At 42.4% G+C, this 10,443-nt stretch overlaps 1 protein-coding gene across 1 annotated transcript; it reads right to left on the reverse strand.

The window, feature by feature from the left end:
• On the reverse strand, positions 1,917-4,776 carry FZD10 (frizzled class receptor 10). The gene has a single exon (XM_021413107.1). It carries the CDS (start codon positions 4,754-4,756, stop codon positions 2,999-3,001), a length of 1,758 nt encoding a protein of 585 aa, XP_021268782.1. The 5' UTR covers positions 4,757-4,776; the 3' UTR covers positions 1,917-2,998.

Consider the following 10,443-nt stretch of genomic DNA (forward strand, 5'->3'; position numbering starts at 1 on the left):
GCAAGAAGTACAATTTCTGAATGAACTAATTCTTAATGTCCTTGTATTATTATACTCTCCTACATTTACTGCACATTAGTCCTCATGTAAAAAGTCAGTATAATTATACACCTGAAGAATCTAGAATTGCTTCCTAGCTAAGATAATAATTAAAAAATATAAAAAACCCTGAATAATTACAAAGGGGAAATAAAATCCAAACTTCCAGTTTATAGTTTAACATGGATTTTTTGGTGACATGAGAATCTAGCCAGGCATTCAGATCTGGTATTTTCATGGGAGAACGTGCAGTTCTGCCCTGGCGACAGTGGAGGACCAGACCTATGCTGACAATTGGTTCAGCTCAGAATGGCAGCAGGAATTCAGCCAACGCTGAACTTTCTTCACTTTGTTTTCTTTTGCAAAATCCAAATAACAGATTGTGAAAATAATTGACCAACAATGACAGCAAACGAAATTCTGTAGTCTGCAATAATAGCGAGATGCTGATTTCAGTGGCTAATACATTAAGATGAAGCCTGAAACATTCCCTAGACAAGTGGCTCAGCACAAGAGAAGTGCTAACTTTTGCATCAGAGATGAAATTTGCATGAGGCAGACACGGTACTGGCAAGGCGCACAAGACTACTGTCAAGGTGACATGCACAGTAACAAAACTCATCTTGGAAGGACTCCTACAGTAACTTGCAATACGCAGACTATATTAAAACTTTGTATTTCATGGGATCTAACATAATCGATTTTAACTAGAACATATACAGATGCTAAAGCATTAATTCAGTAGTTTCAGAAGTGGATTTGTTTCCTGCAGTGCCCTACTTTGGCTCCAGCAGGGTGTGCTCTGACAGGATTAACTTGCAGAGCATCTACAGAGCTGCGCATCCAACAGCGGCACACATGCACAATAGCAGAAAAATATCCATCTCCTTCCCTTCCACCTGAACTAAATTTTATATTGAAAGCTCCTTTGCATGCGTGCATTATGGAAGACCATTTTTGTCATTCAAGTTCCTAGGCATTGCTAGAAACACTTCAAGACTACAGGAAGACAAAAACATATTTGCATCTCTGCATGTACTCCTGAAAAACCAGGCCACTGAAAGAAGTCCTATTGCTGTAACCTTCCCAAGCACCGCAAGCTGACAGTCACGGGGACTGCACTCTGTAAAGTCCCATTAAGACCTCTCCTTTCTGCAGTGAGGTGCCTGACAAAGGGTTTCTAGAACAGCCTGTGTGAGAAAGTGAGCTTGTATTACTATCTCTCCAGGTGATCACACAGCCTATTAGTTAACTCCATGGAAAACTTCAGGTTCATAGAAATGGTGTTCCACTAAAAACTTTTTGAAAACGTATTTACAATTTTAATCAGATGGTTTTCCTAAAGTAGCATTCAAATTCTGTGTTTAGATTTCTTCTCTTCTTTCCCCTGAACTTTCCTCCGTTCTTTTCCCAAATAACATGCATTCAGTAACGTTAGAAGAGAAAAAAGGTCCCTGAAGAGTAGAGGCTGAATTGCATTCAAACTGCTTTAACATGCTGAACATACCCTATGCAAATTTTACAGGGGTGTTAACCAAGGATCATTGTTGTAATCGCTGTGCTTTGCAAACATGGTACTACCCTACATGGCTGCAGCTTTTTTTTTTTTTTTTTACATCACTAAAGCTTCTTGCCATTCAGTTTCCTCAACTGCAGAGGTTCACAGAAAGACGTAACTTCAAAACCCTCATATTTGATTTCAACTAGCAATTCCTTTGGAGGAAATTTTTGTTCTATCTGCTTATATGTGCAGTCAAGTATAACAACTATTGTATTCAAAGTGTGCTTTTATCAAATGACTGAAGGAGCAAGTTTATTAACCACAAAGCACATTAGAGAAAGTTTAGAAAACACAAAATTATCAAACTAAAGAGCATATTTTATTTTTAATAAAATAGTGGAGCATGAAAAATAATTGTATATTACAAATATATACAGCCAAAACTGTGCACCCCCAGCACAGTAAAGAGCATCACTCTATACAAAGCTTCCCTTTGCAGAATCTAGTGCTTCTTGATCTATTCATAGTGAGAATTTGTTTAACAATAGAAAGAGTCAATAAGCCCTTTGGGTCTCTTTGAATTGACACCCCCCTCCCCCTTTTTTTTTTTCCACAAATCAGTCCAAACGTGTATAACATTGGCTTGATTTCCATTAAAAAGCCACAAAATGTAACACTAAAGGGTTTCTGAGGACTAGACCTCTTAGTTCTTTTGTTAAGAGATTTCTTTTGTTGTCTTTATGTACAGCAAAATACTTGTTTCTCTTTTCATGTCATGGTAAGAAAAAAAAAATGTATTGCACTTTATTCTTATTCACAAAGTTTGTGTCTGGTGCAGGAAGTTTCTCCTCTAGTGAAAGAATATTGGTGAGCATTATAGATTGAACCTATTTTTAGGCACCCCAAACCCAGCAGGCTGAGATGAGTTGTAAAGGATTTCTCTCTCTCTCAAAGTTAGCACGGAAGTTGCTTTCACAGACCAGCACACTCACTGAGGACAAGCCTCTGGGGGACCTTCGTTCTCCTTAAGAGACAATGCTCACTTGGGTGCTTTCAAAAGAAAGTCATTGCTCCATAAAACTTGGCTATATCTGGTTACTCAAAAACCTGTAGGAAATCCAGCTCAGCTACATTAAAAAGTTAAACAAGGTATTTTGTTGTTGGTGGTGGTTTTTTGTCTGTTTTTCTTTAACTATCAGAGGGCCGGATGAAGTACATAGCTAAAAATTAGTAACAGAAGAGGCTGTTTTAGTTCACAATATTTCTTTCACTGAAAACCTTTCCATAAGTACATTTACCTTCAGCATATTCAGTATTTAACCAGGTCCTGAATTCACTATGACACTTTTTGCCTTGAGGTATTAAAGTGTCCTCTGACAAAAAAAAAAAAAAAAGCACCATTTAATTTTCAATATTTGACTGCTATTGTGGATGTTTGTGACTTCATCTAGAGCCTATTCATACACAGGTGGGTGGTTGCAATGTTGATTCATATTTTGCAAGGTGAGTTTTTTGTGGATGCTGAGGTTTTTTGTAGATTCCACTACTGGTAATAACGCTTGCAGGTTTTCTCCTACTTCGCTTCTTTAATCTTCGACTACAAACATTTTGCCAGGACTGAAGAGTCTTGGAAGTCCAGATCCACATACCGCTAGTAATGCCCACGACTAACAACATAAAAATTTTGACCATAAAAATTTCTACTGCTGGAATGGAATTATTCATCATGCAGTCTAAATTTTTAGTCTGATTGTTCATCTTGCATTTCTGTTGAGTTGCCACAATTTTCCAATAATCCATGTTAAGTCTTTCATAAAAATAGCAAGCTATCACGCAAGTTGCAGGCACTGTGTACAAGACTGAGAAGACACCAATCCTGACCATAAGTTTCTCCAACTTGTCGGTATTTTCTCCACCTGTTTTCATCACCCTTCTGATATGAAAAAGGGCCACAAAACCAGAAAGAATAAAAGAAGTGCCAATGATTAGATAACAAGCCAAAGGAATGAGTACAAACCCGGTCAAGGCATTCACATCCATGCTTCCAACATAGCACAACCCTGTCAGCTCATCTCCAGCCACCCTTCTCATAACTAGGATCATTATGGTCTTCACAGCTGGAATGGCCCAGGCTGCCAAATGAAAGTAGCTACTGTTTGCTTCAATTGCTTCGTGCCCCCATTTTTTCCCAGCCGCTAGAAACCAAGTTAAAGTCAAGATTACCCACCACAAGGAACTGGCCATACCAAAGTAATACAGAACCAGGAACACAATGGTGCAGCCAGTGCTCTCCAGTCCCTCCTGGATGACATAGAGCTGGCCACTGTCCCTGTCACAGGCAATGCTCTCAGCACCCGAAAAGAGGCGGATGATGTACCCCACTGAGTAGACGCAGTAGCACATGGAAAGGAAGATGATGGGCCTCTCGGGGTACTTGAAGCGCTGAGGATCTATCAGAAAAGTGAGTACAGTGAAAGCGCTGGAGAAGAAGCACAGAATGGACCAGATAGCAATCCAAATGACAGCAAACTGCTTGTCATCCTTGCTCCAGTAAACATCAACCCCCGGGGTGCAGAGTGGTGCGCAGGAAGCGCTCTTTTCCACATGGTGGAACTTGCCCGGATTTTCACAGGAGGTCCTGCTGAGGCTGTCCTTGTGCTGCTGCAGGTCATGGCCACTGCTGGGCCTCTGTGGCCGGAACATGGGTGGCAGCATGCTGGATCCCCTGGGCGGCTCGTCTGACCCGTTGTTGGGGGCCTCCATGCACAGGTAATTGGGGTCGTTCTTGTTGGGCAGCTTGCTGCAGTCTAAGGAGTCTGGCCATTTGAAGTTGAACTGCTCCATGATAGGAGAGCATTTCAGCCTCGCCTGCTCGCACATGACCCTGCAGGCTGGGATCGGTGTAGAAACCTGCTCAGTGCACATAGGGGCGTAGAGGGAGCAGAGGAAAAATTTCAGATGGCTGTGGCAACCGTACTCCACCAAGGGGGCAAACTCGTGCAGCTGAATGGCCGCTTCCCTTTGGTTTTCGTGTCCCATCAGGTTCGGCATCCTCGTCATGTTGTACCCTATATCCTTGCACATGGGGATTTCTATCGGCTGGCACCTCCCGTCGCCGGGGCGCTCAATGTCTATGGAGCTTATCCCCGCGCAGCGCCCTGCGAGCCAGCAGAGCGCCAGGACGGCCTGCACCAGGTTCCCTGCGGCTGGCCCCATGGCGGCCGGGGAGGGCGGGGGTCAGTGTGGCGGGTCACTGCGGCGGGGGCTGCATCGCGCCCGGCCCCGGCGAGGCAGCGCGGAGGGCACGGCGGGGCTCAGGTCAGCATCGCCCGGGCCGCTCGGCCCCGGCCCCGCCGGCGGTGCGGGGAGGCGGGCGGGGAAGTTCGCGAACGGCCAGGGGAGGAAGAAGTGCCCCCAACGCACAGATGCGCGAAACTTACTGCGGGGAGCCCGGCAACTTTCTTTTCGCCGGGCTTCCACTTTCGCGAGCCGTCTTTCCAGCACCCTTCCCGCTCCTCCCTCGAAGCGAAGGCAAAGCGATCAGGGCAGATCCGAGCGATCACCTCTTCCAGTCGCACATGTCCCGGGCGGCTTTCGGTGCAGCGGGCTCCTCCGGGGATTTTCCTCTTCCTAGAGCGGGTCACGGCTCCGGACTTTCTGGCCGAGAGGTGGGGATTGGTTTATCCGAGTGCAGAATAAAGGAGGAGGAGGAGGAGGAAATATCCGAGCCGTTGAAGAGGGGGGCCTGGAAGATCTCCCCCCCCTGCGCTCCGGGGCTGCGGCGGGTCGGCCCCGCGCCGTGCCGAGCTGAGCCGAGCGCTGCCTGCCCCCCCCGCCCCCTCCGCCTCCGGGAACTCCGGGCCGAGCAGCTGGGGCTCCGGGGGCGGCTGACTCCGAGGATAAAATAAAATACAACAACAAAAAAATAAAAACCTGTGCAGGATCCGCCTTGCATACGACATCCACTTTGCATGAGAAAGGTGAAGCTGACACGGTGATTACTTTCCAATCACTCGAAACGCCTTGAAACCTCCTTAAGGACCCCTACAGGTTCTCCTTGATCAGCACAGATTAGAAAAAGCCCCATTTGTTTCTCTCTCCTCCTGTCTTTCTTCCCTTCCTTTCTCCTCTCTCTCCCGTTGCCCTCCCTTGAAAGTTTAACAAGATCCTTTCTCTGGAAGGCGTCAGCCTCTCCTCCCTCGCCCAGGTAGGAAGCCAGGCAGGGCGAGAGCCGCAGACTTCGTGGCTCCTAATAAGAGGGCTGAAGGTGGTACCTCCTTGGCTGCCTTTATTGGAGGGAGGGCAATGCTTTAGCGGGGAGGATGTGGGGAGGAGGATGCATTTTATGGCGAGTGCTATAAACTCTTCGCTGCCAGGGTCATAAAATATGCTTGCTTTCAGCCTGGAATCTCAGCTGTTTTCAAACGCTGTGCTTTGTTTCGGATTCCTAAATGAACAGGACAGATAGGATTGCTGGAAAAGTACTGATTATGTTTTTAATCACAGTATGGCATCTCTTGAAAAGTAGCTTTTTTCCCCCTTACATAAGAAACCCTAAAAGGACTAGCGACATACCCTTGAGAAAGTGACTTCATCCACTGTAGAAAAGACACATACAAGTTTTGGAGACGGAGATCATTCTACAGTGAGTTGTGTGTACTTTTTGAGTTAAGCTTTGAGATTTACTCTGCTTGGTCCATCAGAGCCAGAAGGAAGAAGTTAAATCCCCAGCCAAACTAAAATTCACAGATTTACAGACTGAAGGGAGCACTGTGATCGGAAGTCAAAAGATGAGCTCTACTTTATTCTTGTTTTTAATTATTATTATTTACTTTGAGCTTAGTTTTTGCGAACATATTAATGAAGAAGGAAAATCTCTCTCTCTCTTCGTTCAGGCTCGCCCACACAAACTGGGCTCCTCTCCATTAGTGCCTGCTTCTTATCGGAACGAGCACGGATTCTCCTGGAAACTACCAAATCCCGCAGGGTCAGAGCTAATACCCCACCAGCCTCTCGAAAGGAAACTGTTGGCTTCCTCAGTTGTGATAAGGGTGAAATGGATCCAGGCAAGGACAACAAACTAGGGCTAGGGTTTGTCTTTGAAAACCCCGAAGATGCAGCTAGTTTTTGCTTAGAAGTAAAAGCCATCACAAATATGTTTTAAAACAGTATTACTATTTTTTTTAATGGCTTTTGGGTGGATTGAAGAGACCACACTTAGAAAGTGTTGGTCTTAGGGGCTGACCTTTCCTGGGCACTCTGAGATTCCATAGGGAATGTTATAAAAGCAGGCGGTGTTATGAGCAAAAAAAGCTGTATTTATTTTAGTGTGTCTGTGTGTATGTGTGTGTGTGAGAGAGAGTGTGTGTTGGAGCATTTCCATTCTTCATTAATCTAAGCCTATTTTCTTAGTATTTGTATGCATCCCGATTCCTCTTCTGGAGAGCTCAGCTGGGGGTAGCAGAGAAGTGTGAGGAAAGCTTTTACAAGGGACAAGCCACCTTTTAAAACTTCAGTATTACTTAAGATGAAGTTATTAAATATTTGTTTTGTTCAGCTTGATTGTTTTTGAGGTTGTTTTTCCTATTTTTGACAAGTATTTTCACAAAACACTTTATATCACTTTTTGCATTAAAAAAATCTAGAAAAAAACACATTAAAAAAACACGCCATGTTTTATTCTATAGCACTGATAGAGGCTTTTTTACTGATAGAGGTAAAAAGAAATACAAATAAAAATGAGGATAAAAGGAAAGGGGAAAAAAACCCACAATCAAACCTTTGTAGTTGTGCCTCTCTTAATTGAACTTTTATGTGCCAATTTAAATCAGCCTTGTTTTTCTAGCCATTATTTTAGCCAGTGCATCCTGCTTTAGATCATTTATTTCACTTCCTATATTTTTAAAGAGCTATCTAGGACTATATTCCATTCAACGAGACTGAGTCGGTGAAACTAACAAATAGAACATTATTATAGAAAAATGAGAGCGCTGAGAAATCAGCAACTGGAAGATACCTCTGTAACTAATAAATGAAAAGAGTCTTTTGATGGCTCCAGCTGAAAAGATATTTTATTTTATTTTTTTCTCCTGTGTGTGGGATTTGAGATGTGTGATTCTATGGAGCAGCCAGGCACCCCTGCTGCTAGGCCCTGGCTAGGAGTTGGCCCCCCTCTGGCAAATGTTATGGAGAATTGGGAGGAATTTTATGGCTGTCTTTTCCCTCAGCTCTTTTTTCTTTTGTCTTCTTTGAAGAATGACTTTAGACATTTTATTTACATATTTAACCATGGATGAAAGAGGAAAAAGAAAGCATTTGGGCCGTTGTGGGAATAGTGATATGTTTAAATTAATGGAAATCTTATTAGGCTTCTAAAATTTTAAGCAAAAGATTTTTAATGAAACTTTATAATTAAACATGATTTCAAATAATGTGCCAACTCGCAGGAAAGATACGTTTCTCCCTCTAGCTATCCATCTCCCCACCTCCCCAAAAAGTGCAGAGGAATCATCTGTATTTAAAGTCCAGCTCATCTTCTGTCCCATAAGCAAAAGATTAAAAAACCTGAATGTTTAATAAGGCATCTCAAAATTTAAACCGTAACTAAATATTTTGTAGGTGTAGCAAAGCATAAACAAGACAAGAAAAAAGCCCCCGCCCCCCCATCCATGGAATGGCAAAGTTTAATGCTGTGTAATCTACAACAGTGGCAGTGTAATAAAATACTTTGATATGGGTAACGGTGAAAATCAAAGTTGCATCTACTCTATACATGTTGGAGTCAATGGAAATTGCAGTGCTAGGCAAGGTTTTCTGAAATGGGATTAAAGAAAACCCAAATAATCCCTTTGAGATAAAACGTTCTGACGCTTCAGCAGTGAAGAGAAATGAAATGATAGGCTTGGGGAGTTAAAGAGTTAATTAATACATTAAAGAATTGTAATAAAATACATGATCTATTATAACAAGTGCATTGTGTCAGAATGTGAACTTATGTTGATGAACTTTAGTTTAAAAATTCTGAATCTATCACTATTTCAGATTTAATATTTTGTGCTCTCTCGCACAAAAAAGACATCAGTTTAATGTTAGCCCCATCCAATAATCCTCTCCTCATCTATATTTGCTGTTGATTCATCCAGACACATTTTAACTGTTTGCGTCTGTTAGAATTTGTTACCAAAATGAGATGTGTAACATATATGTATGTATTAAAAGCCATACATAAGGTGGTGACTGTAAAAGGAGAAGATCACACGCACAAAAGAAAGCTGACAGCAATTTTATCAATTGTATAAGCCCGCCTTTCTTACTGAATTTCCACTAGATATTCATAAAATTAAATGGCATGCAGCAAATGTTTGCTTTTTAAACAAAACAAGCTCATTTTTCCCTAGCCCCAGAATCTTTGTAGCAGTTTTCCTCCAATATTTAAATAAACACAGCTGCCTAATAGGACAGGCATACTGAGAAATATTCCCATGCAAGTGCGAATATTCACAATGCACAAAAGTTTTAATTACCTTAGAAAGCCACCACCACCAACAGTTAAAGGAATTAAAAACAAAAACAAATCATAAATGGATGAGTGGGTTGTATAGTATTGCTCTAATACAATTTAGCTGGCTATTTTAAGGGCACTTCCCTTGAAATGTGGTTTGAAATATTACCAAAGGTTCGACGGGGTGCATTAGTGTGAATTGCAAATCAGAACATTTCTTTAATCCCCTTTTCATGGCCTGGCTTCGGATCAGTGGCATCTAAGGGACTCCCCACTGATTCTGGCTCAGGAGGAACCATTCACTGGGGCAGCTTCCCTCCTCTATTCCCACAGTCCAGAAAACAACACCACAGACAGACACCCTCCAACTAAATTAGATTAAACTCCTTCTCTTCCACAGCACATTAGCCTTTTCACTGCCCAAGATTCATTATTCAGCTACTTCTAATTTAAAGATACAGCATTTTTCTCCTGTTAGGAGCAAAAACAAAAACAGCAACAACAACAACAAAATCAAAGCAAAACAGAACAAATGAAAGATTCCCACTCAGAAATAAATGCAATTATTTTAGAAGTATATAAAAGTAGAACATCCTTCTCACTTGTGCTCTCATACTACAAGGATAGTATCGTTTTAAAGCACAGGCCACAGCAGAAAGTTCTGTAGGGACTGAAAGAAAGGAAAGGCCCAGCAAAGAGGGAAAAGCACACAGATTTTCTTCCCTTACATACACTACCCAATAAGCTTCATTCGTCATTCCTTTTGCATGCACTATTTGCATAATATCTTGCAGCCAGATCTAGACTCATAAAGGCAAACACATAGCGAAAACTGCGTATGATAGCAAAGATTAATTAGTTCTGTTCTAGTCACTTACTCCTTTGTTTTCTACCTGTAAGTTCTCCTCTCTTACTTTCCAAGGAAAAAAACCTGAATTTTTAATGACCCCCTCACTCTGTTTTCAGATATGAGCGTGTACCTCTTCACAGATACAAACCCAAGCAGCTATCAGCAGGCAGGAGCAGTAAGACCCCAAGCAAGCTGCCTCTTGGTTCCCAAGGTCAGGGAGGCGGTTGCTGCACTTGCAGCTTTGCATCAGACACTGCAGGTGTGTCAGCATAGAAACTCCCACTTTTGGTCATTGTTTTACATAACCCACATTATCCCCGTACCGCCTGGATGGTGCAAAGGAGAAAAGTGATGATCTCCGTTCCCTTATCTTCTCTAGTTTAAGGAGAAAAACAAAGCACTCTGCTACAGAAGAATCTTTGCTCCTCATGCTATTTGTAAATCATCAACAAAGTATCTTTACAATAAATCTCCAATACAAACATTTGCAGCATCTAGCTTGGGGAGAGCTGGAAAAATAATCTTAGGTTTTTTTCATCTGGAAGATCCTGG

Source organism: Numida meleagris, chromosome 14 (genome assembly GCF_002078875.1).
Source record: "Numida meleagris isolate 19003 breed g44 Domestic line chromosome 14, NumMel1.0, whole genome shotgun sequence".
Classification (NCBI taxonomy): Eukaryota; Metazoa; Chordata; class Aves; order Galliformes; family Numididae; genus Numida; species Numida meleagris.

What these genes read in the sequence shown, in the direction of transcription:
- FZD10 (XM_021413107.1), bottom strand. Translation starts at nt 4,756, where the DNA reads ATGGGGCCAGCCGCAGGGAACCTGGTGCAGGCCGTCCTGGCGCTCTGC.